Below are 26,138 nucleotides of genomic sequence, written 5' to 3' on the forward strand. Positions count from 1 at the left end.
CTGTAGCCCAAAACTACTGCCCCAGGTACCTGCTTTACTACAGACAGAGATACACTGTAGCCCAAAACTACTGCCCCAGGTACCTGCTTTACTACAGACAGAGATACACTGTAGCCCAAATCCACCTAACCCTAACCCTAACACTGTTCTGTGACCCAAAATAGTCTTAGTTTGGAAATATATTTAGCAAACCAAATGATAGATCGACTGGTTATTGTAACGACGCAAGTAGCGGTGTATTTTGCATTTGGGGTTCCACTTGCACTGGCAGACAGCAAGAGTATTGCCCATAAAATGGTATTATTCCCGTAGATTCCATCCAGTGTCCAATCAGTTTTCTCTGTATTCGTGATAAGCGCACCAGAGAGGATTTTTATTTTGTAAAATATTTGATAAAAATAACGCTTCGAGGATAAGTGGTCGTAAAATGTGTTATTCATACGGTAGGCCATACACATCCAATATCCCCTGTCATCCGGCCTTTGCAAATATATATCTGTATACATACGTCATAGCTCTGCATGTCGAGATGAATAAATCTCATACAATCACAATTCACACCAAATAAAGTGCATCATAAATTGGTTCAGGCGGCACGGATGGTGCAGTGGGTAGCACTGCCGCCTCACAGCAAGGAGGTCCTGGGTTCGAATCCCCGTCGGCCGGGGCCTCTCTGTGCGGAGTTTGCATGTTCTCCCCGTGTCTGCGTGGGTTTCCTCCGGGTACTCCGGTTTCCTCCCACAGTCTAAAGACATGCATGTTAGGCTGATTGGAGAGTCTAAATTGCCCGTAGGTATGAGTGTGTGAGTGAATGGTGTGTGTGCCCTGCGATAGACTGGCGACCTGTCCAGGGTGTATTCCTGCCTTTTGCCCAATGTATGCTGGGATAGGCTCCAGCCCCCCTGCGACCCTGATCAGGATAAGCGGGTTCAGATAATGGATGGATGGATGGATAAATTGGTTCACACGGGCGATGAGCGCAATTCCAGTACTTCAGTGGCCGCATACATCTTGCAGCAAATCAGACTTTTTTTTACGACAGTTTACGACCTTTTTAGTAGGGTAAGGGTATTCTCTCTGTTCAACTTAGTTGCTTTCAGGACAAGTTTGAGTTGTGTATTTGAACATTTTAATAATGGAGCGACAGCTAACTTGAAAGCTAGGTTCTACTGCTCGGCAGTCATCGCGTAGAATGACGTCCCCGCCGTGCCCTACGGTACCTCTAGCTAATGGTCTGCAAATTCCTATACTCGGATTAGGTAAGAGTCAGCTAGCTAACTAGCTGTACGACTGCTTTCTAAAATTAGCATTGAGTTGGCAGATTTGACATTGTAGTCTCGCTTCACGCGGTGTTCGGTTCGCTTCACGGAGACAAACATAGGAATTAAAATGGATTTCGTTTACAGTTAAATTAACAAATTGGGCTCATGACTAGTTTAAACGTACAGTTCGCTAAGCGTCACCACCTGCCCCCTTACGTTTGCCTTGTTGGTGTTCTGTGGTGTTTATGCATGTCGAATAATAATAATTTGACTTCTTTCAGTTATATATCACTCCGTACAGCAGCGACTGGTTCTGATTAGGGTTCACTGCCGTCGGAGCATGTTCCGTTCAGATGCCGTTCAGCAAGAACCGGTCTTTGCACAGGACACAGCATGTCGGTCCGTCTTTTATTTGTCAAGCAAACCGTATCTTAAAATAATCTTCAACTTGAAAGAATAAAAAAAAAAAAGTCTCATTACAAGACCTATATCCAGCTGTCTTTAGTCGTGTAGCTAGTAGGCTACATATGGGATTTAATACTGCGCTTGCTTTTGTACGTAGAGTGTCTGTCAGCACCTATTCTCTCTGGAAAGTGAATGTACTTTATGTGTGTGAGTGGAGTGTGTGTGTGTGTGTGTGTGTGTGTGTATGTGTGTGTGTGTGTGTAGGGCGGCCTGTAGCATAGTGGTTCAGGTACATGACCCTGTGGTGTAGTGGTTAAGGTACATGACTGTAGTGTAGTGGTTAAGGTACATGACTGTAGTGTAGTGGTTAAGGTACATGACTAGTGTAGTGGTTAAGGTACATGACTGTAGTGTAGTGGTTAAGGTACATGACTGTAGTGTAGTGGTTCAGGTACATGACCCTGTGGTGTAGTGGTTAAGGTACATGACTGTAGTGTAGTGGTTAAGGTACATGACTGTAGTGTAGTGGTTAAGGTACATGACTGTAGTGTAGTGGTTAAGGCACATGACTGTAGTGTAGTGGTTAAGGCACATGACCCTGTGGTGTAGTGGTTAAGGTACATGACTATAGTGTAGTGGTTAAGGCACATGACTGTAGTGTAGTGGTTAAGGTACATGACTGTGGTGTAGTGGTTAAGGTACATGACTGTAGTGTAGTGGTTAAGGTACATGACTGTAGTGTAGTGGTTAAGGTACATGACTGTAGTGTAGTGGTTAAGGTACATGACTGTAGCGTAGTGGTTAAGGTACATGACTGTAGTGTAGTGGTTAAGGTACATGACTGTAGTGTAGTGGTTAAGGTACATGACTGTAGTGTAGTGGTTAAGGTACATGACTGTAGCGTAGTGGTTAAGGTACATGACCCTGTAGTGTAGTGGTTAAGGTACATGACTGTAGTGTAGTGGTTAAGGTACATGACTGAACGTAGTGGTTAAGGTACATGACTGTAGCGTAGTGGTTAAGGTACATGACTGTAGTGTAGTGGTTAAGGTACATGACTGAACGTAGTGGTTAAGGTACATGACCCTGTAGTGTAGTGGTTAAGGTACATGACTGTAGTGTAGTGGTTACGGTACATGACTGTAGTGTAGTGGTTAAGGTACATGACTAGTGTAGTGGTTAAGGTACATGACCCTGTAGCGTAGTGGTTAAGGTACATGACTGTAGCGTAGTGGTTAAGGTACATGACTGGGACCCGCAAGTACTGCTTAGTCAAACTGTACGTCGCTATGGATAAGAGCGTCTGCCAAATGCCATTAATGTAAATGTGTGTGAGTGTGAGTGTGTAGTAAGCTCTGTGTGCTTTGTCCCTGCAGTTGTTGCAATGTTGAAACTCCATGAAGCACTAATCACAGACCCAGTTCTGTAAGTGAGGCACTAATCACAGACACAGTACGGTAAGTGAGGCACTAATCACAGACACAGTACTGTAAGTGAGGCACTAATCACAGACCCAGTACTGTAAGTGAGGCACTAATCACAGACCCAGTACTGTAAGTGAGGCACTAATCACAGACCCAGTACTGTGAGTAAAACACTAATCACAGACCCAGTACTGTAAGTGAGGCACTAATCACAGACCCAGTACTGTGAGTAAAACACTAATCACAGACCCAGTACTGTGAGTAAAACACTAATCACAGACCCAGTACTGTGAGTAAAACACTAATCACAGACCCAGTACTGTGAGTAAAACACTAATCACAGACACAGTACTGTAAGTCAGGCACTAATCACAGACACAGTACTGTGAGGCACTAATAAGGTAAATAAGTGAAGTGAAGTTGGTGGTGTGCTCCAGGGTATTGGCTCCTTGGGTGAAGTGGTACCTGTTTCCCTGCACACCACACCTCAGATTTACTGTCAGTGCCCATGTCTGACAGACTTTCTCTTGGTGTGCCAGGCTCTGCTGTAGCCCCTGTTCTGTGGGTGACAGCAAGAATTAAGAATTTCATTTCTTTATCATGGAGAGTGAATCCAGGAGCTGCAGACTGTTCCATCTGTAAAGCCAGTTCATTAATGTAAATGTTGAAGAGTGTTGGACTCAGACTGCAGCCCTGTCTCACGTCCCTGAGTGAAGTTTCTGATGCGGCACTTTTCTTTCTGTGAACACTGATTTTATGTCATAGACTTTACGCCCTACACCACTTTGTGAGATTTTAAAGAATAGTCCATTATGCCAAATTGAATCAAATTCTTCAATTGATTGAAATCAGTAAAATTTACATTTACATTTATATTTTAGTCATTTGGCAGACGCTTTTAAACCAAAGCGACTTGCAAGTGCATAGGTTCTTCCACAAGTCAAAGCATCACATCCAGAACTAGGAAAATACATATGAAGTGCTGTTCTAAACATATAGTCATCATAAGTGCAAGCTCGCCAGAAATCCCTGCGAGCACCTCGAAAGCCCTACTACACTGATTCCAAGTACGTCAAGCAGGGTAACTAAACGCGAGGGAAACGCCAGCTTGCAAGAGAGCCACACACTGTAGCTGGCTACATTACCGGACAATCGAACGCAGATACAACATTCAATATGGCCGTAATCTAGCTAGGTAGTGTTATGGCTCGTTGGCTACCCACACTCACTCGCTACATTACGGTTGCACATGCGGTAAATAAATGTTTTCATCCAATTAAGGTTGCATATGCGCTTGCCAAACTGTCACATCGAGTTAACGCACTCGGTTCTCTATTCGTGATGGCCCCTACACTTTCTATTTCCAAAGACGTCAACTTGGTTCTTCGAACAGTCTATTCCCAAAATCAATTGCTACATTACGGTTGAATACGCGTTAAATAAAAGCTTTCATCCAGAGAATATGCCCAAGAGGCCACAGCCACTAAACCAGAACTCTGGTTTCCCTTGTTCCTTTATTTATTCTGTCCCAGGTACGTCTCACCATGGCGGGTATTCCCATCAGGCCGTGCGGTACGCCCTGCGGGAGTGTGGCATCCGGCACATCGACACGGCGCGGCGGTATGGCTGCGAGGCCCAGCTGGGCGTCGCCGTGCGAGAGAGCGGCGTTCCGCGGGAGGACCTGTGGATCACCACCAAACTGTGGCCCGGAGACTATGGCAACCAGGCCGCCAAACAGGCCTGCTATGCCTCCTGCGGCCGCCTGGGAGTGCAGTACCTGGGTACTGCACCGTCCCGCTAAACAACGATAACATACACCATCCCACTAAAGCATGATGATATCACCATCCCGCTAAACCACGATAACATACACCATCCCACTAAAGCATGATGATATCACCATCCCGCTAAACCACGATAACATACACCATCCCGCTAAACCACGATAACATACACCATCCCGCTAAACCACTTTAACATTCACTGTTCCACTAGTTCCCTGGTTTTCTTCCCTCCCTGGTAATTAACTGAAGAATTCATGCTCCTGATTTGCCAGCCTTGCTTCACACCTGATTCCCTGATGAAGGGAGGGTGGAAAACCGGCAGTTCGAGGACCATGATTTGAGGACCATGATTTGTGGGGGATGTGTTCAGGTTGATCATGCTGGTCCGTGTGTCTCCTCCTCTCTGTGTCTCAGACCTGTACCTCATGCACTGGCCAGACTGCATGGTCGCCGGACGGTCCAACCGTGAAGTTCGGGCGGAGACATGGAGGGCCCTGGAGGAGCTGTATGACGATGGTACGGTCCGACTCCGCCCACCTCAGACAGCCAACCACAGCGAGCTGTTAATCTAACTCCGCCCACCTCAGACAGCCAACCACAGCGAGCTGTTAATCTAACTCCGCCCACCTCAGACAAACACTGATGATCCTTAATCTCCTAACTCCTACCCTAATGACCAAACGCAGTAAGCCACAATGGTCTTTCAAATAGAGATTAATTGACTGAATGATTGGATTGGATGCAGATTCATTGACTGGGTGATTGGATTGGATGCAGATTCATTGACTGGGTGATTGGATGTAGATTAATTGACTGGGTGATTGGATTGGATGTTGATTAATTGACTGGGTGATTGGATTGGATGCAGATTAATTGACTGGGTGATTTGATTGGATGTAGATTCATTGACTGGGTGATTGGATTGGATGTCGATTCATTGACTGGGTGATTGGATTGGATGCAGATTCATTGACTGGGTGATCGGATTGGATGCAGATTCATTGACTGGGTGATTGGATTGGATGCAGATTCATTGACTGGGTGATTGGATTGGATGGGAGAGTTCACGGCACCATAAAGGCCAATCACAGGTAAGCACAATGAGAATTTCAGTGAAATGCTGTTTGAGTGTTGCCCATGGACCCTGGCATCTTCATGCACATACAGACACTCATCCCTCTCTCTCCCCTCTCTCTTTCACCCCCTCTTTCTCTTCCTCTCCCCCCCTCTCTCTCCATCTCTCTGTCTCTCCCTTTTTCTCTTCCCCTCTCCCCCTCTCTCTCTCAGGTGTGTGTCGGGCTATCGGAGTGAGTAACTTTCTCATACCTCACCTGGAGGACCTGAAGGAGGACTGTAGCATTGTCCCCCACGTGAACCAGGTGTGTGTGTGTGTGTGAGTGTGAGAGTGTGTGTGTCTGTGTATGCATGAGTGTGAGTGTCTGTGTGAGTGTGTGTGAGTGTGAGTGTCTGTGTGTGTGTGAGAGTATGAGCGTGTGTGTGTGTGTGCATGTGTGTGTGTGTGTGTGTGTGTGTGTGAATCAGGTGTGTGTGAGTGTGTGTGTGAGCATGTGTGCGAGTGTATGTGTGAGTGTGTGTCTGTGTGTGTGTGTGTGTGAGTGTCTGTATGAGTGTGTGTGTGAGCGTGTGTCTGCGTGTGTCTGTGAGTGTATGTGTGTGAGTGTGTCTGTGTGAGTGTGTGTGTGAGTGTCTGTATGAGTGTGTGTGTGTGTGTGTGTGTGTGAGTGTGTGTGAGTGTTGCTCACACAAACACACACACACACACACACACACACACACATAGCCATTGAGATGGTACTCAGGGGCTGATAGTGAAGTGGAGATCTTTTTGAAAGGCACAGTATGTTATAAACACCTGTCCCCCTCACACAGGTGGAGTTCCACCCGTTCCAGCAGCCCTGGGAGCTGGTGCAGTACTGCCGGGACCAGAGCATCGTGTTCCAGGGCTACTGCCCTCTGGCGAAGGGCGAGGCCCTCACTCACCCCCAAATCCTGAGCCTGGCCCACAAGTACGGCCGCACCCCCGCCCAGATCTGCATCCGCTGGAGCATACAGGTACAGTACACACAGGTGTGTTACAAACAGGTACAGTACACACAGGTGTGTTACAAACAGGTACAGTACACACAGGTGTGTTACAAACAGGTACAATACACAGGTGTGTTACATACAGGTACAGTACACACAGGTGTGTTACAAACAGGTACAGTACACATACAGTGCATCTGGAAAGTATTCACAGCGCTTCACTTTTCCCACATTTTGTTATGTTACAGCCTTATTCCAAAATGGAATAAATTCCATTATGACAACATGAAAGAAGTTTTTTTTGAAATTTTTGCAAATTTATTAAAAATAAAAAACTAAGAAATCACATGTACATTCACAGCCTTTGCCATGAAGCTCAAAATTGAGCTCAGATGCATCCTGTTTCTACTGATCAACCTTGAGATGTTTCTACTGCTTAATTGGAGTCCACCTGTGGTAAATTCAGTTGATTGGACATGATTTGGAAAGGCACACACCTGTCTATATAAGGTCCCACAGTTGACAGTGCATGTCGGAGCACAAACCGAGCATGAAGTCAAAGGAATTGTCTGTAGACCTCCGAGACAGGATTGTCTCGAGGCACAAATCTGGGGAAGGGTACAGAAAAATTTCTGCTGCTTTTAAGGTCCCAATGAGCACAGTGGCCTCCATCATCCGTAAATGGAAGAAGTTCAGAACCACCAGGACTCTTCCTGGAGCTGGCCGCCCGTCTAAACTGAGCAATCGGGGGAGAAGGGCCTTAGTCAGGGAGGTGACCAAGAACCCGATGGTCACTCTGTCAGAGCTCCAGCGTTCCTCTGTGGAGAGAGGAGAACCTTCCAGAAGGACAACCATCTCTGCAGCAATCCACCAATCAAGCCTGTATGGTAGAGTGGCCAGACGGAAGCCACTCCTTAGTAAAAGGCGCATGGCAGCCTGCCTGGAGTTTGCCAAAAGGCACCTGAAGGACTCAGACCATGAGAAACAAAATTCTCTGGTCTGATGAGACAAAGATTGAACTCTTTGGCGTGAATGCCAGGCGTCATGTTTGGAGGAAACCAGGCACCGCTCATCACCTGGCCAATACCATCCCTACAGTGAAGCATGGTGGTGGCAGCATCATGCTGTGGGGATGTTTTTCAGCGGCAGGAACTGGGAGACTAGTCAGGATTGAGGGAAAGATGAATGCAGCAATGTACAGAGACATCCTGGATGAAAACCTGCTCCAGAGCGCTCTTGACCTCAGACTGGAGCGACGGTTCATCTTTCAGCAGGACAACAACCCTAAGCACACAGCCAAGATATCAAAGGAGTGGCTTCAGGACAACTCTGTGAATGTCATTGAGTGGCCCAGCCAGAGCCCAGACTTGAATCCGATTGAACATCTCTGGAGAGATCTGAAAATGGCTGTGCACCGACGTTCCCCATCCAACCTGATGGAGCTTGAGAGGTGCTGCAAAGAGGAATGGGCGAAACTGCCCAAAGATAGGTGTGCCAAGCTTGTGGCATCATATTTAAAAAGACTTGAGGCTGTAATTGCTGCCAAAGGTGCATCAACAAAGTATTGAGCAAAGGCTGTGAATACTTATGTACATGTGATTTCTGAGTTTTTTTATTTTTAACAAATTTGCAAAAATTTCAAAAAAACGTCTTTCATGTGTTAATTATGGGGTGTTGTGTGTAGAATTTTGAGGAAAAAAATGAATTTATTCTATTTTGGAATAAGGCTGTAACATAACAAAATGTTGGAAAAGTGAAGCGCTGTGAATACTTTCCGGATGCACTGTAGCATGGACTTGTTGCCATGTTGACTCTCCTCCTCCTTTCTCAACTGTGTCCTGCTGCAGAACGGCATCGTCACCATCCCTAAGTCCACCAAGGAGGGCCGGATCAGGGAGAACAGCCAGGTGAGCAGGAGAGGGCGTGGCCCAGGTGAGCAGGAGAGGGAGTGGCCCAGGTGAGCAGGAGAGGGAGTGGCCCAGGTGAGCAGGAGAGGGAGTGGCCCACCTGCCTGTGCGGGCCCCATGGTGTCCAGAGAAGCAGCTCTAGACCCCGAGAGAGTAGCTGCACTCGCTGCTTCAGCCTGGCTCCCCGATGGAAGGCTAACGTTACCCCCGATTCGTTAATGAGCCCTTACAGCCAATCAGAGACTGCATGTACTGTTGGATATGTTAATGAGCCCTTACAGCCAATCAGAGACTGCATGTACTGTTGGATATGTTAATGAGCTGTTACAGCCAATCAGAGACTGCATGTACTGTTGGATATGTTAATGAGCTGTTACAGCCAATCAGATCCTGCATGTACTGTTGGATACGTTAATGAGCTGTTACAGCCAATCAGATCCTGCATGTGCTGGGGGGGGGGTTGAACGTAGCAGGCGCCCTGTGTACGCATTGGCCTGAAACTGAATCTGTTTAAATACATTGCTTGTAGTTCAGTGTTGATGTTTAGTGTTACATTACAGGGCATACAGTTTATGGTTCAGCGCATTGCTGATGTTCAGTGTTAAAGGTCAGTGTTAATGCACAGCGTTGAATCACAGTGTGGAAATTCAGTGTTGAAGTGCAGTGTGGAAACACGTGTCCCTGTGTCTCACACTCCTGTCTCCAGGTGTTTGGGTTCTCTCTGGATACGGGTGATAGTCGCACTAAACGCACTGCATGATGGGAGACACGTGAGCTGGAACCCTACAGATGGTGGTGTGACACAGGTGCTTCATGTGGTGTGACTCACACATGCAGGTGTCTCCGATGATTGGCCCTGTTTCTGTAGCCCTGTACTCTGATTGTCTCCGTTTCTATAGTCCTCTACTCTGATTGGGTATTTTTCTTTAGTTCTCTACTGTAATTGGCTGTTTCTGTAGTTCTTTCCTTTGGTTGGCCCCGTTTCTGCGCTTGTCTACTCTGATTGGCTCGGTTTCTGCAGTCATCCACTCTGATTGGCTCTGTATCTGTAGGTTTCTCATCTGATTGGCTCTGTGTCTGCAGGTCTCTCCTCTAACTGGCTCTGTGTCTGCAGGTCTCTCCTCTAATTGGCTCTGTGTCTGCAGGTCTCTCTAACTGGCTCTGTGTCTGGCTCTAAGTGTAGTTCTGTGCTTTGATTGGCCCTCTCCCTGTAGGTCTTTGGGTTCTCCCTGCTAGAGGAAGACATGGATCGAGCCAGGAGTCTCCACACCAACAGGAAGCTCATCAAACTCACCTACCCTCTCTGGAAAGGGTAACCACTCACCCACAAACAGCCAATCACCTGCCAGAGGGGACAACCACTTACCCACAGACAGCCAATCACCTGCCAGAGGGGACAACCACTCACCCACAAACAGCCAATCACCTGCCAGAGGGGACAGCCACTCACCCACAAACAGCCAATCACCTGCCAGAGGGGACAGCCACTCACCTACAAACAGCCAGTCATCTGCCAGAGGAGACAACCACTTACCCACAGACAGCCAATCACCTGCCAGAGGGGACAACCACTTACCCACAGACAGCCAATCACCTTCCAGGACAGCCAACAAACAACTTGAATGAAAGCAGAGACAAAATTGCAGCATCTTCACTCCTGCAGACCTTAAACAGGATGCTCCATGACCTACAGCCTGAGTATATTATCTACAGAGACAGCAGTTTTGCTCATTTGTGTCCTTGGTCACGTGCAGGATGAAGAAAACTCAGGGTAAATGACGTGCCTCGGCAGGTTAACCATTGAAAAACTGGATTGAACACGACGATATGAGCGGATATATATTTTAATTTGCTGTCAAACATGAATGAAGCCCAATTGCAATATAGGCTGTTTGAGTGAAGATATAGGTATCCGTGACAGGCCTTAAACAGTATACACCATGGCCTGCAGCACTATGACAGACCTTAAACAGTATACACCATGGCCTGCAGCACTATGACAGACCTTAAACAGTATACACCATGACCTACAGCACTCTGACATTAAACAGTATACACCATGACCTACAGCACTCTGACAGACATTAAACAGTATACACCATGACCTGCAGCACTCAGACCTACAGACCTTAAACAGTGTACCCCATGACCTACAGCACTCTGACAGACATTAAACAGTATACACCATGACCTGCAGCACTCTGACAGACATTAAACAGTATACACCATGACCTGCAGCACTCTGACAGATATTAAACAGTATACACCATGACCTGCAGCACTCTGACATTAAACAGTATACACCATGACCTGCAGCACTCAGACCTACAGACCTTAAACTGTATACACCATGACCTACAGCACTCTGACATTAAACAGTATACACCATGACCTACAGCACTCTGACAGACATTAAACAGTGTACACCATGACCTGCAGCACTCTGACATTAAACAGTATACACCATGACCTGCAGCACTCAGACCTACAGACCTTAAACAGTGTACCCCATGACCTACAGCACTGACAGACATTAAACAGTATACACCATGACCTACAGCACTCTGACAGACATTAAACTGTATACACCATGGCCTGCAGCACTCTGACAGACATTAAACAGTATACACCATGACCTGCAGCACTCTGACAGATATTAAACAGTAGCCCTGATAGTTTATACTGTCGGGGCTTGATTTAACACTGAAAATGTTGCTTTGTATATTATGTACAGTGAGGTCCATAAGTATTCGGACATTTATCATTTTTTAATAGTCATTTAATTCCTAAAAGTTTCACACCATATACAGTAGGTGTAAATACAGTCAGCTTTAAGGGTACATACATCCATATGATGTGAACTGTAGGAATTACAGCTCCTTGAAATGGTGTCACTGTCCAAATACATACGGACCTCACTGTATATTCATAGTAAATGCTCTCCTGTCATTGAGTAAGACTGCTATACACATTTTTATTTATTGGTTTTTGCTGTGAGAGATTCTGACCTTGCGGCTGTTGTTTGAGTTTAGCCAATGACATGGTGAGAATACCTCAGTCAGGATCCAAACCTGAAACCTTCTATACGAGACCAGGGAACTTCCAGGAGGGAAACAAGTTCCATTTCAAATCGGTAAATTTGGAAAACAAATAACTTAATTGAATATTGATACTGAGTGACTTGAAAGCTCCCCAGCAAGGCGACACCTGCATTTTTTAGGCAATTAATTTTAATTGATCTCCTGAACTGAATGGAGTTTACCCCTGGTACCTTCCCTTTGCTACAGAAAGCCTGGTGACCTTTGACCTCTGTGCCTTTGTGGAAAAAGCGCTGTGTGGTTTTGTGTAGTGTTGTTTTGAGCTGTGTGGTTTTGTGTAGTGTGGTCTTGTGCTGTGTGGTTTTGTGTAGTGGTCGACTGATGAGGGTTTTTAAAGGCTGATGCCAATATTCATCGAGCAGGGTGGCTGATGGCCGATATAACATCCAAAGATGTAATCATAACTTGACACAAATCTTTTATGAACATTTGTAATGTTACATTATATTAAACGTTATATAAAAATAGTTAACTTGATGAGAAGCAGGCTGATGTTTGCGTTGGGGCCGATCAATTCTATTAATTCTATTTCCTGTCTTTTGAGGCGTCAGCATATGCACACGTTTGTCTTTAAAAATATGTTTTTGTGTTGAATAAATATAAATAATTGGCTAGTCTGGAAGGTTAACAGCCACAGGGGGCCAGTGAGCAGTGTCTCTCAGCTGCCAGAAAACTACATTTCCCATCACAAGCCTGAACTGCCTGTCAGTGGGGACCCCTGGTGGTGGCAGCAGGTCAGTGCGCCTGCCTCATACTATAAGTGCTGCAGTGGGGGAGGGACACACTGTGTGCTTAATGTGTGTCGGTGTATACAGTCAGTTAGCTCATTTAGCCAGGGCAACTGGTGGACACAAAAAGTGGTCACACTTTACAATAAGGTTCATGAATTGGCATTAACTAATGTAGTTAACATACCTGAATTCATTATGTACAAATTACCCCTGTAGGTGAAGCAGTGATCAGGGATGTTGGGCCCCTTGAAAAACATTGGAAAAATGAGAAAAAGAACAAACACGATACTAAATTCCAAAAAGAAGAGTGCGGTGCTTTATTTAACCCGTTTTATGACCAGCCATCCCTGCTGCGTGGAGCTGTGTGGCTCTGCAGGGGTACATCAGCTCCAAGTTCCCCCAGGAAGAGGCCCTCCTAGCCTGGGGGCCACGACAGCTGCCTCCCTCCCAGAACGTGGACGTGGAGGTGATAGACAGACTGGGCTCCATGCTTCCCATCGTTAATCACTGCAACACCCACAACACACACTGCTCATATGATACAACAACACACACTGCTCATATCATACAACAACACACACTGCCCATATCATACAACAACACACCACAACACACACTGCTCATATACAACAACACACCACAACACACCACAACACACACTGCCCATATCATACAACACACAACACAACACACACACTGCTCATATCATACAACAACACACCACAACACACACTGCCCATATCATACAACAACACACAACAACACACACTGCCCATACCATACCACTGCAGGAGGCAGTGCTGTAAGTGTAGATGGGTCTGAGGCTAGTAAACACACACTAAATGCTCAGAATTCAGCGTTAGCTGAGCCAGGTGTGCACAGGTGAGTTCTCTTACCTACTCTGTATCCATCCACCAAACCTTCCTTCTGTGCCACATTCTTGGCCACGACCAACAGGTGGCCCAAGAGCTGTGAAAAAAAAACATTAAATCATAGAATTCATGTTTCAACTTCCTGGGTGTGTAGAAAACACACAATATTGTTTGCACAAACTCATGTTCCAACACGGTGTTTCAATACATGCTGTGTTATACAGGCAGCTGGTGAGAAGTTCCTAATGTGACTGTAGAGACTAGAGACCAAAGCTGGCAGACAGCGGTGTACTCAAAGGTAGGTACTCACTCACACACTCACTCACTCACACTCTCACTCACTCACACTCTCACTCACACACACACACTCACACTCACACACACACACTCTCACACACACACACACACACACACAATCTGCACCTGTGCATCCTCGTCCTCAGCCGCACTGAATCTTGGGATAGGAGTCCGGGGAATAACCAGGAAGTGAACGGGCGCTTGGGGGCTAATGTCTCGGAATGCCAGACACTGATTGACAAAACAACGCAGACGCGTTATTAGCTATAAAGCCTGATTTATACTTCTGCGTCGAATCTACGCAGAGACTACGGCCTACTATGATCAGACATGTACGGCCACAAGTCCGGCGGTGCTAGATATTAAACGCTACTGCCCGTGTGGGCACCTAACTGAACCAGCGTCATCTGTTAAAGCCTGCCTGCTGTCAACTTTCTTTGCACAAAATCCGTGAATTGCCAACTTACTCATAATAATATCATGGTTTATTTTTGCAGTCAGCCTAAAATGACACGCAGAACCTCCGTAAGGTATTTGCAACTATACCTAGATGACTTCACAAGATACCTTGTCGTCCTCGTAAATGATGTCTGCCGGGATGGATTTGTCGATCACTTTACTGAAAATAGTCGGAGCCGGGTTTCCGTATTTTTTTCTGGCTTCATCTGCAACTCGTGCTTTCGTCACTTCGTTGTTTGCTGTATTGCAATAGCTTCTCTGTAAATCATAAACACAAAAATTAACCTACGCAAGTGGGCTAGTTATAGTCCATATCTTTGAGTGTATCATTGAGTTCACTGATCCGTAATCAGCGGTCTTGCTGCCCCAAGGATCACTTCCTGCAACGACGTCGTGTAACGTTACCGATGTACTTTGATTAAGATACCACTAAATGATTTCACACAAAGCGGAGGAGCTAGCTAGCCAGTGGCTACCATGAGTTTCGCCTTCTATTTGGAAATGCATGATACACATTATATAGTAACTTACCTCAGCACAACAGTGAACTCTACTTGCAAGAAAGAACGCCGAGAGATGAAGAACCGTTCTTTCACTACATCGCGAACGCAGGCGTAGAACCACACCGTTCATTTCAGTGACTCCGGTGCTCAATTTAAGATGCAAGACAGCGACCAAAACAACAGGGCAAAATGCCACTGTGCGTTTCCGCCTGTCAAACACCAAAGCTGATTGGACGATGACAAAAACGTCACTGAGAACTATTAAGTTATTTATACATGGCAAGGGATATGCTACCCAATATTAAGTGTTATTTACTTTCTTTTACGTAAATACTCTCTGTTCCAATATTTTTTCACAACTAAAAATTGGGTGGTCTGATACCAAAGGTGATATGTTGTAACGCTAATGTAATGTTAACACACCAAGATGTAAATACCAGAAAATAAAAGCTGAAATTCTGAACTCTTTTCTCATGTGTTTATATAAATCCCAAATGCATTCAGTGTGTTGCAAAAACTAAGGAAAATCCTTACTGTTCCAGGGGACTGTATGTCCACTGAACTAGAAAACTGGAAAAAAATGCACATGGAGCCCATAGATAAACACATCAAGAATAAATGTGCAAATGTTCAAGAGATCTTGGACACAAAGGGCCAACAATTGTATTAAAATGTATTAAGAAATAGCATCAGGAATTTGGACATTAAGATTACAGATTAAGATTATTCCTTATACAATACCCTTGTCAGATGGTGAATCTCTTTAAGTTGAGTGAACTATTATTGTTATTATACACATACACACACACACACACACACACACACACACACACACCACACACACACACACACACACACACACACACACACACACACACACACACACACACAGAGACACAGCCAAATAGTTAATGTTCAATGTTCAACATGTGTTCATGAGTCCAGCAATGTAAAAAAAAAAAACAGCTTTTCACCAAGCTTTCAGGTCCCAGTCGAGCACCTGAGCCACCAGTGTACTGTATTTTAAGACCTCTCTTCTCCTCTGGTGAGCTCCCTGTCTGGCTCCAAATTCTACAACATGGTGGCACCTATAAACTTGGGTTATGCTTTCCACAAGTCCATGGATAGTCGGTGGGTGACGGAGCAGGGACCTGAATACTGGAATATTTTTCTGCTGTTTAATACTGGAATATTTTTCTGCTGTTTAATACTGGAATATATTTCTACAGTTGAATACTGGAATATTTTTCTACAGTTGAATGCTGGAAACACGCAGGGGATGCATTCTGCCATCTGGTGGCCTTGTTGTGCTATTGCAAGTGACTGAACTGCAAAGGTTGATATTCATGGCAGAAGAAGGTTCCCAAGAGTTCACTGAACAGATGAAGTAAATAACAGTGCTTTAAAGATTAACTTCCTCCCTTGAGAGTCATCAATGCCGTGCTTCAGCTTGTGGGCAGATTGCAGTGGTCTTTGGTGTCCTTGAGGATAAATGGCAGCTCTATCCTCTGGTGCAGGTGGTGTCACAGTGACTAGACTGGCTTTTAAACATGATTGGACAGTGCTGTTCAAGTACATGTTCAGAGTGTAACTGTGCTTATTGAGCTAACAACTGCATAAAAAGGTAACATAAGGTTTTAACTGATCTCATTAAATACTGAGGTGAATCAGTAGGCTCCTAATTATGTGTAGGTTTTTGAAAACATATGTTCATGTTCTTTCATATTTTGTTTCACTTTTCTCTGTTTATCTTATTAACACAATGCAGATTTGGGGTTGAATTGTTGTGTAGCAGAATTAGCACAATGTGAACAAGGGACATTTATTCTTTGTGGCATGCATAGCTATTCCTGGCATACCGTGATTTAAGAGGATAAATAATCCAGGGGAAAAAGACCAGCATACCCAGAGACCCCAGGACCAGCATACACAGGGCCCCCAACACCAACATACACAGAGACCCCAGGACCAGCATACACAGAGACCCCAGGACCAGCATACACAGAGACCCCAGGACCAGCATACACAGAGACCCCAGGACCAGCATACACAGAGACCCCAGGACCAGCATACACAGAGACCCCAGGACCAGCATACACAGAGACCCCAGGACCAGCATACACAGAGACCCCCAGGACCAGCATACACAGAGACCCCAGGACCAGCATACACAGAGACCCCCAGGACCAGCATACACAGAGACCCCAGGACCAGCATACACAGAGACCCCAGGACCAGCATATACAGAGACCCCAGGACCAGCATATACAGAGACCCCAGGACCAGCATACACAGAGACCCCAGGACCAGCATACCCAGGCCCCCCAGGACCAGCATACCCAGAGAGTTGTGGAACCAGCAACTGCCATGGAAAGTCAAGTCGTTTCTTTTTTAAATAATTCAGAAACAAACAAATATTATTAAAAACATACAAATGGAATAAAAAATGTCTGAATTTTTTTTAGAAGTCAACGAATGGAGATGACACACCAACCCTTACACCTAAAAACCAAAACATGAATAGTTAAAAATTCATGTGAAAAAAAAATCAGAGCAATAGTTGCAAAAAATGTTCTCGCCCTAAGGTTATTATTTTTTCTCCTTATCTTGAAGTCAGGGCTTAAGGAATTCATTAGGCATTGTGCAAAGGTCCTTAGCAACCAAAATAAGGATAAAAAACAGTTGAGGCAGTTGAAAATTCAATTGCCTCATATAAGTTCAATTATCCAGTGCTTATTGCTGGTCATGCAGATCACAAAACTAAGGCAGATGCGATGGTGTTATAACATGATAACACGGTGCAGGTCAATGCAGATGGGATGGTGTTATAACATGATAACATGGTGCAGGTCAATGCAGATGGGATGGTGTTATAACATGATAACATGGTGCAGGTCAATGCAGATGGGATGGTGTTATAGCATGATAACACAGTGCAGGTCAATGCAGATGGGATGGTGTTATAACATGATAACATGGTGCAGGTCAATGCAGATGGGATGGTGTTATAACATGATAATATGATGCAGGTCAATGCAGATGGGATGGTGTTATAACATGATAACATGGTGCAGGTCAATGCAGATGGGATGGTGTTATAACATGATAATATGATGCAGGTCAATGCAGATGGGATGGTGTTATAACATGATAACATGGTGCAGGTCAATGCAGATGGGATGGTGTTATAACATGATAACATGGTGCAGGTCAATGCAGATGGGATGGTGTTATAGCATGATAACACAGTGCAGGTCAATGCAGATGGGATGGTGTTATAACATGATAACATGGTGCAGGTCAATGCAGATGGGATGGTGTTATAACATGATAATATGATGCAGGTCAATGCAGATGGGATGGTGTTATAACATGATAACATGGTGCAGGTCAATGCAGATGGGATGGTGTTATAACATGGTGTTATGACGGGTGAGGCTGAATACTCAAGAAATACTTTAATGTGAAACGTACTACAGTAACAACAGTAAGTGAAATACTGATGATATTGCTGTGGTACGTACCTACGCTACAGGAAGGAAGTGTTGCTGTAATTTATTGTCCTGGTTTTCTTGATCTGTACCACACATCAGAACGGACAGGAGCCGGGCCCGTGGAGGGTGTGGCCTTGTCTCTGCATTGCTCTGGCAGTGCTGACTCCAGACTGTGACTCCCAGCGCAGTTGAACGCGCTCACGAACCTGACACCAGCCTTCCCCAGGGGCAGCCTCTTTAAATCCGGCTCGGAATCTGGCTGATATTCCCTGCGCGGCCTGACTGCTTTTTCTGGAGTTTTTACCATAACAGGATCCAAGGAGTTGAAGGATGGTTTCTCCTGAGGGAGGGGTCCGGTTTCCCCTATCTGAGGACTGGCTGTATCTGCACACCCAGAGAAATACAGAAGCCACACTTCTCCATCCCTCCCCCTCTCTACCTCCTTCTTTCTCCCTCCCTCCTTCCCTCCCTTGCTTTCTTTCTCTCACTCTCTCACTGTTTTAAAAAAAAAGAGAACGGACAAACCCAAATAAGGTGCTAGTCTGAGAGAGCAGGTGAAGCGCAGGGAGTGGAGCCCAGCGGGGTGGTTGGTTGGCGGGAGGGAGGGGGGTGGTTTGGGGCTCATTAGGGACCACGACCTTCTCCAAAACCTCCGCTAAGTTATAGTGGGGGCCACTGCAGTCTTGTCTGCTCCTTCTTTGCACTCTCTCTCTCTCTTTCCCTCCCTCTTCCTCTCTCTCTCCCTCTATATCTTCTCCCTTCTTCCCCCTCTCTGTTTTAAGCGGAACAGGCCCTGCTGCTGCTCTCGTACAGAACTCTGCTGTCCCCCACACGGTTAGGAGCCCACACGTCAACATGGAGGCCATCAAGAAGAAGATGCAGATGCTGAAGCTGGACAAGGAGAACGCCATCGACCGCGCGGAGCAGGCCGAGTCCGACAAGAAGGCTGCAGAGGACAAGAGCAAGCAGGTGCGTCTGCGCCGGGTCGCGATGGCCCTGGAGACGGGAGAGGCCAGCCGGGAGGGGGTCTCAGGTTAAACAGGGCAGCAGACAGTCTACACTGCAAAAAACCCCTAAAAAATAAGTCAGTCTTGACTAAAATATTTTAGTCTTATATTTATACTTTATTATTAATTTAACTTTTTTGCTAAATGAGACAAAACAGCTGAGAAAGTTTGACTCATTTCTGGATTTGCTCACGGAGTGAGCATCTTAAAACAAGCTTATATTTTCTTTGCTACTTACGAAAAAATACAATGCTAAAAATATTTGTTGAGACAGCCATTTCTTGCAGTGTAGTGGTTAAGGTGCTTGACCGGGAAGGTTGGTGGTTCAAGCCCCGGTGCAGCCAGAATAAGATCACTGCAGCCTTAACCCCACATTGCTCCTGGGGGGGTTGGCCCCTGCTTCGTCTAATCTGTGGAAAATCACTTTTGCATAAAAGCATCAGCTGAATAATTGTAATGTGATGTAAACCTCAGACCCAGAAGGTTCCAGCAATGGAACGTGAGGACACACTGTCCACGTCAATACAGCAAATGATCTGCGTCAGACTCTGAAACGCCTGGCAGCTAAATCACTGTGCCTCACAAAGAATTAACCTTCTCCTGTCTTTAAAAGAGTCTCACCAGCTCAAGACCATTTGACCCAATCTGGCTTTAAGGCTCGTAATCATTCTTATTTTCAAAGAATATCAAGAGAAATCCTGGAGATAAAAACTTAGTCGTTAGCTAATGATGAAGGTGACTTGGCTTCAGTCGGTAAGCGGTTGCGCATTCCTGCTGTTCTGCTGTGTAACAGGTTTCACCAAAGCTGTCAAACACCTTTTTATAAAAGAGAGGAACCTGACTGGACCTCTCCCCTCCTGGAGCCCTGATCCTCCTTCAGTGATAATTCCGGCTTTCTCCACTCCCACTTTGGTGCGAATTCTAACACCTGGGGGTTTGGGATTTGGTATGGGCTGAGCACCCTGGGTTTGGGGGTGAAGGGTGGACAGATGCAGGGGTAAGCTGAGGAGCAACAGGTGAGGAGCATGCTCAAGTAGCAGCTTTGGTTCTGGAAAGATCTGAAAATGATCACGGCAGCTGGTGTTGGCACATTCCTGTTCTGGTCCACTGAGACCCCACGTGGCATTCAAGAGTTTCCTCGCCTCCTTCCCCCAGCCATCCCTCTCTTTCACCCCCTCTCTCTCCCCCTCTCTCCCTCTCCCTCTCTCCCTCTCTCTCACACCCCATCCCTTTCTCCCTCTCACTCACACCCCATCCCTCTTTCTCACCCCTCTCTCCCTCTCTCCCCATCCCTCTCTCCCTCTCTTTCTCATCCCTCTTGTTCTCTTTCATCCCCCCTCTCTCTCCCTCTCTTTCTTACCCCTCTCTCTCCCTTTCTTTCTCATCCCCTCTCTTTCTCTCTTACCCCATCTCTCTCCCTCTCTTTCACCCCCTCTCTCACTCTCTCCCCCCTCCCTTTCTCCCTCTCTTTCACACCCCCTCTCTCTCTCCATCTCTCCCCCCTCCCTCTCTCCAGAGCTGTGGTCTCTCTCTTGTTCTTTGTACAGACAGTGTGGTAAGGTGAGAGAGGGAACAGGGGTAACGCCCCTGAGGCAGTTTTTGGGTTCAGGGCCTTTGGGTTCAGGGCCTGGCTCAAGGTCTTCCTTGTTCATTGAGGGACCCAACTTCATCTCTCCAGATGCAGGTCAGCATCCCTATGTGCCGATCGGAGCCCTAACCCAAACCAGCAGTCAAACGCCCTCCTGCTGGGCTGCCCTGCTGCCCAAATGTATTGTGAAGTCACCAATGAGAGGGACAGTTAGCCAGGCCGTGTATCAGAGGCTGAATCCCAGGTTTGATGCAGAGCTGAACAGTTGGTTGGTGATTGACGAGCCAGGATGGCTTTAGTTCATCCTCCTAGTTCTCAATACTTTCAAATAAGTACAGAAAGTCCGTAAAATGGTACAAATGCTTGTCACTGGGCTGGTACCCTATATGCCCATGCAATTGTATCCCTAGCCAGCAATATAATTCATCTGTACCTTTTTTGCTCGGAAAATGTACTCATTTGTACCTAAAGAAAACATTGCTGTACCTTCACATTTGAGAAATTTGATCTTTGAAGAACAATAATGTATCTCCAACTATCACTTTAGTGAATCCTATTGATTCTCTCACTCTGCCGATCCCTCTGTTTCTCTCACTCTGCCCATCCCTCTGTTTCTCTCACTCTGTTGTTCATCCTCTCTTCTCTGTCTCGTGCTCAGCTGGAGGAGGAGCTCAACACGTTGAATAAGAAGCTGAAGGGGACGGAGGATGAGCTGGACAAGTACTCCGAGTCCCTGAAGGACGCGCAGGAGAAGCTGGAGCTCTCTGAGAAGACCGCCACCGACGTGAGCCTGAGCCAGCCCAACACCCACCCCCCAACACACCCTCCAGCCCAACACCCACACCCCAACACACCCTCCAGCCCAACACCCACACCCCAACACACCCTCCAGCCCAACACCCACACCCCAACACACCCTCCAGCCCAACACCCACACCCCAACACACCCTCCAGCCCAACACCCTCCAGCCCAACACACCCTCCAGCCCAACACCCACACCCCAACACACCCTCCAGCCCAACACCCACACCCCAACACACCCTCCAGCCCAACACCCACACCCCAACACACCCTCCAGTCCAACACCCACACCCCAACACACCCTCCAGCCCAACACCCACACCCTCCAGCCCAACACCCACACCCCAACACACCCTCCAGCCCAACACCCACACCCCAACACACCCTCCAGTCCAACACCCACACCCCAACACACCCTCCAGCCCAACACCCACACCCCCACACACCCTCCAGCCCAACACCCACACCCCAACACACCCTCCAGCCCAACACCCACACCCTCCAGCCCAACACCCACACCCCAACACACCCTTCAGCCCAACACCCACACCCCAACACACCCTTCAGCCCAACACCCACACCCCAACACACCCTCCAGCCCAACACCCACACCCCAACACCCCCTCCAGCCCAACACCCACACCCCAACACACCCTCCAGCCCAACACCCACACCCCAACACACCCTCCAGCCCAACACTCTCCAGCCCAACACACCCTCCAGCCCAACACCCACACCCCAACACACCCTCCAGCCCAACACACACAGCCTCCAGCCTAACACACACCCTCCAGCCCAACATCCTCCAGCCCAACATCCTCCAGCCCAACACCCTCCAGCCCAACACCCACACCCTCCAGTCTAACACACACACCCTCCACCCCAACACCCTCCAGCCCAACACACACACCCTCCGCCCCAACACCCACACCCTCCAGCCCAACACACACACCCTCCACCCCAACACACACACCCTCACAGGCAGACTGAGATGTGGCTGAGGGCTGACCTTTGACCGGTGACCTCACAGGCAGACTGAGATGTGGCTGTGTGCTCAGAGTGCTGACCTTTGACCTGTGACCCCACAGGCAGAGTTGGACGTAGCCGGGCTGAACCGCAGGATCCAGCTGGTGGAGGAGGAGCTGGACCGGGCCCAGGAGAGGCTCGCCACCGCCCTGCAGAAACTGGAGGAGGCCGAGAAAGCTGCTGACGAGAGCGAGAGGTGTGTGAGTGTGTGTGTGTGTGTGTGTGTGTAACTGTGTGTGTGTGTGTGTGAGTGTGTGTGTGTGTGTGAGTGTGTGTGTGAGTGTGAGTGTGTGTGTGTGTGTGAGTGTGTGAGTGTGTGTGTGCGTGAGAGTGTGTGTGTGAGTGTGTGTGTGTGTGAGTGTGTGAGTGTGTGTGTGAGAGTGTGAGTGTGAGTGTGTGTGTGTGTGTGTGAGTGTGTGTGTGTGTGTGAGTGTGTGTGTGTGTGTGTGTGAGTGTATGTGTGTGTGTGTGTGTGAGAGTGTGAGTGTGAGTGTGTGTGAGTGTGTGTGTGTGTGTGTGTGAGTGTGAGTGTGAGTGTGTGTGTATGTGAGTGTGTGTGTTTGTGAGTGTGTGTGTGTGTGTGAGTGTGAGTGTGTGTGTGTGTGTATGTGTGTGTGTGTGTGAGTGTGTGTGTGTGTGTGTGAGTGTGTGTGTGTGTGTGTGTGTAACTGTATGTGTGTGTGTGTGTGCAGGGGTATGAAGGTAATAGAGAACAGGGCGATGAAGGATGAGGAGAAGATGGAAATCCAGGAGCTGCAGCTGAAGGAGGCCAAGAACATCGCCGAGGACGCCGACCGCAAATACGAGGAGGTGAGCCTAACCCCCCCCCCCCCCCCCCGCCTCCCCGCACAGACACACCCCTCTGTTATACAGCTGCCCAAAGTGACATTCAGTTATGATATAGGTGTGTTCTCTGCTGTTCTTGTTCGGTGGCCCCCCCTGTAGGTGGGACGTAAGCAGGTGATTCTGGAAGGGGAGCTGGAGAGGGCTGAGGAGAGAGCAGAGGTCTCAGAGCTGTGAGTGAGAAGACTGAACACACTGCAACTCAACACCCTGTACACTCAACACACTACACTGCAACTCAACACCCTGTACACTCAACACACTACACTGCAACTCAACACCCTGTACACTCAACACACTACACTGCAACTCAACACACTGCTACTCAACACCCTGTACACTCAACACACTACACTGTAACTCAACACCCTGTACACTCAACACACTGCACTGCAACTCAACACCCTGTACACTCAACACACTGCACTGCAACTCAACACCCTGTACACTCAACACACTGCAACTCAACACCCTGTACACTCAACACACTGGTACTCAACACTCTGTACATGGGGGCGACATGGCTCAGGCAGTAAGAGCAGACGTCTGGCAGTCAGAGGGTTGCCGGTTCGATGCCCCGCCCGGGCTGTGTCGAAGTCTCCCTGAGCAAGACACCTAACCCCCAAATGCTCCTGATGAGCTGGTCGGGGCCTTGCATGGCAGCCGATCGCCGTCGGTGTGTCGGTGTGTCGGTGTGTCGGTGTGTCGGTGTGTGAGTGTGTGTATGAATGGGTGAATGGAGAAGCATCAATTGTACAACGCTTTGGATAAAGGCGCTATATAAAATGCCTGCCATGTACACTCAACACACTGGTACTCAACACTCTGTACACTCAACACACTGGTACTCAACACCCTGTACACTCAACACACTGCATTACCATGGAGACGTTTCATGTTCTAGTGACCAGGGATCACTGGAAATGTAATTGGTGCTCTGAACCAATCAGCAGGCAGCACCTTGCCTGCTTGCAGATTTGAGTACGGTTGCAGTACCACAGCTGAGCAGTCAGGAGGCGCTCTCTGCTCTCCCTCCACAGGAAGTGCAGTGACCTGGAGGAGGAGCTGAAGAATGTCACGAACAACCTCAAGTCCCTTGAAGCGCAGTCAGAGAAGGTCAGTCTCCGCCCTTGTAGTGTCCTGTCCAATCAGTGTGCGAGTCTCCGCCCACTCTATTCTTCTTAAAACAGGAAATTAATTCATTAAATCTTCAATAACATAGATGATTCTCCTCTCCGGTCCTCTGCTCTCTGCAGTACTCCGAGAAAGAGGACAAGTATGAGGAGGAGCTCAAAGTCCTCAGTGACAAGCTGAAAGAGGTGAGCTGGTCTAACTGATCTCAGTTCAGTGCTGGTATACAGGTCCCCAGTGACAGGGTTATAGAGGTGAGCTGGTCTAACTGATCTCAGTTCAATGCTGGTATCCAGGTCCCCAGTGACAGGGTTCTAGAGGTGAGCTGGTCTAACTGACCTCAGTTCAGTGCTGGTATCCAGGTCCCCAGTGACAGGGTTATAGAGGTGAGCTGGTCTAACTGACCTCAGTTCAGTGCTGGTATACAGGTCCCCAGTGACAGGGTTATAGAGGTGAGCTGGTCTAACTGATCTCAGTTCAGTGCTGGTATCCAGGTCCCCAGTGACAGGGTTATAGAGGTGAGCTGGTCTAACTGATCTCAGTTCAGTGCTGGTATCCAGGTCCCCAGTGACAGGGTTATAGAGGTGAGCTGGTCTAACTGATCTTAGTTCAGTGCTGGTATCCAGGTCCCCAGTGACAAGGTTATAGAGGTGAGCTGGTTAACTCATCTCAGTACAGCAGTTGTGAACATACTATTATATCATCTCTTTCAACTGAATCTTCTTTCTTTTACTCTCTCCTTCTCTTTCTCTCTCCGCACCCCCTCCCGCCCCCCAGGCAGAGACCAGGGCAGAGTTTGCGGAGAGGACAGTCGCTAAACTGGAAAAGAGCATCGATGATCTGGAAGGTAAGCTGAGCCTGTCTCCTCTGACCCCGCCCACTGGGGGACTGAATCGTTTATTTGCCTTCCACGTCATAGTCTGGGAAACTTTTATAAATGCTGTCCAATCATGCAAACTCTTGGAACTGCTTTACAATTTCTAAGTAGTCAGGTGAGTCATTCACTTACTTAGTGCAGGCACAAGATAGCTCTCCATATCTAGTCTTGATTCTATTTTTGATTGCCTTTGGAGTCTATTGGTGTTTGTCAACATGGGAACTGGAATTGTACCAATGAAGCCAAAGAAAGCCTCAGCAGAACAGGTTCCTCAGAAGAATATACTCACATGTATCTGTGTCTCAATCCCGTTGAAATTCCCTGTGGAAAGTTATTCCACTTCACTGTGTTTCTGTTTTCCTTTCTGACCCGTACTTTTCTTTTCCTGCGCTGCCTCTCACTCGACCTCGACCTCTACCCCCTTCCTGCCCACTGACCTCTGACCTCTGACCTCCAGATGAACTGTACGCTCAGAAGCTGAAGTACAAGGCCATCAGCGAGGAGCTGGACCACGCCCTCAACGACATGACCTCTTTGTAGATGACCTTTCACCCTTCACCCCTGATCTCTGCTCAGGAGGAG

At 47.4% G+C, this 26,138-nt stretch overlaps 3 protein-coding genes across 5 annotated transcripts; 2 read left to right on the forward strand and 1 right to left on the reverse strand.

Annotated features, from left to right (window-relative positions):
- Window positions 1-1,076: 1,076 nt before the first annotated feature.
- On the forward strand, window positions 1,077-12,540 carry zgc:110366 (uncharacterized protein LOC550476 homolog). Of its 3 annotated transcripts, none has more exons than XM_061243303.1 (7): window positions 1,077-1,259; window positions 4,624-4,872; window positions 5,290-5,391; window positions 6,163-6,254; window positions 6,766-6,948; window positions 8,769-8,903; window positions 10,043-12,540. In XM_061243303.1, exons 1-6 carry the CDS (start codon window positions 1,193-1,195, stop codon window positions 8,880-8,882), a joined length of 807 nt encoding a protein of 268 aa, XP_061099287.1. In that variant the 5' UTR covers window positions 1,077-1,192; the 3' UTR covers window positions 8,883-8,903; window positions 10,043-12,540. The 3 variants fall into 3 exon arrangements, with proteins under 3 accessions (XP_061099287.1, XP_061099286.1, XP_061099288.1); XM_061243302.1 differs by having other exon boundaries at window positions 8,769-8,828; XM_061243304.1 differs by having other exon boundaries at window positions 6,163-6,182; window positions 8,769-8,828.
- Window positions 12,541-12,950: 410 nt separating this feature from the next.
- On the reverse strand, window positions 12,951-15,006 carry hint2 (histidine triad nucleotide binding protein 2). The gene is made up of 5 exons (XM_061243305.1): window positions 14,817-15,006; window positions 14,394-14,543; window positions 13,953-14,057; window positions 13,554-13,626; window positions 12,951-13,164 (listed from the first exon to the last, which is right to left on the reverse strand). Exons 1-5 carry the CDS (start codon window positions 14,916-14,918, stop codon window positions 13,073-13,075), a joined length of 522 nt encoding a protein of 173 aa, XP_061099289.1. The 5' UTR covers window positions 14,919-15,006; the 3' UTR covers window positions 12,951-13,072.
- Window positions 15,007-18,979: 3,973 nt separating this feature from the next.
- Window positions 18,980-26,138, forward strand: LOC133128094 (tropomyosin alpha-1 chain-like). The gene is made up of 9 exons (XM_061241356.1): window positions 18,980-19,251; window positions 21,536-21,661; window positions 22,768-22,901; window positions 23,398-23,515; window positions 23,651-23,721; window positions 24,589-24,664; window positions 24,805-24,867; window positions 25,457-25,526; window positions 26,014-26,138. The coding sequence occupies exons 1-9, from the start codon at window positions 19,138-19,140 to the stop codon at window positions 26,094-26,096; spliced, it is 855 nt and encodes a 284-aa protein (XP_061097340.1). The 5' UTR covers window positions 18,980-19,137; the 3' UTR covers window positions 26,097-26,138.

Source organism: Conger conger, chromosome 5 (genome assembly GCF_963514075.1).
Source record: "Conger conger chromosome 5, fConCon1.1, whole genome shotgun sequence".
Taxonomy (NCBI): domain Eukaryota; kingdom Metazoa; phylum Chordata; class Actinopteri; order Anguilliformes; family Congridae; genus Conger; species Conger conger.

Bases quoted from the DNA above. Each gene is read 5' to 3' on its own strand.
- zgc:110366 (XM_061243302.1), top strand. From the start codon at position 1,193: ATGACGTCCCCGCCGTGCCCTACGGTACCTCTAGCTAATGGTCTGCAA. The intron at 1,260-4,623 runs GTAAGAGTCAGC...ATTCTGTCCCAG, and splicing joins AATTCCTATACTCGGATTAG to GTACGTCTCACCATGGCGGG. The intron at 5,392-6,162 runs GTACGGTCCGAC...TCTCTCTCTCAG, and splicing joins GGAGGAGCTGTATGACGATG to GTGTGTGTCGGGCTATCGGA.
- hint2 (XM_061243305.1), bottom strand. From the start codon at position 14,918: ATGAACGGTGTGGTTCTACGCCTGCGTTCGCGATGTAGTGAAAGAACG. The intron at 14,058-14,393 runs GTATCTTGTGAA...TTTGTCAATCAG, and splicing joins TCATTTACGAGGACGACAAG to TGTCTGGCATTCCGAGACAT. The intron at 13,627-13,952 runs GTGCAGATTGTG...TTTTTTTCACAG, and splicing joins CTGAGGACGAGGATGCACAG to CTCTTGGGCCACCTGTTGGT.
- LOC133128094 (XM_061241356.1), top strand. From the start codon at position 19,138: ATGGAGGCCATCAAGAAGAAGATGCAGATGCTGAAGCTGGACAAGGAG. The intron at 22,902-23,397 runs GTGTGTGAGTGT...GTGTGTGTGCAG, and splicing joins GCTGCTGACGAGAGCGAGAG to GGGTATGAAGGTAATAGAGA. The intron at 24,868-25,456 runs GTGAGCTGGTCT...CCCGCCCCCCAG, and splicing joins TCAGTGACAAGCTGAAAGAG to GCAGAGACCAGGGCAGAGTT.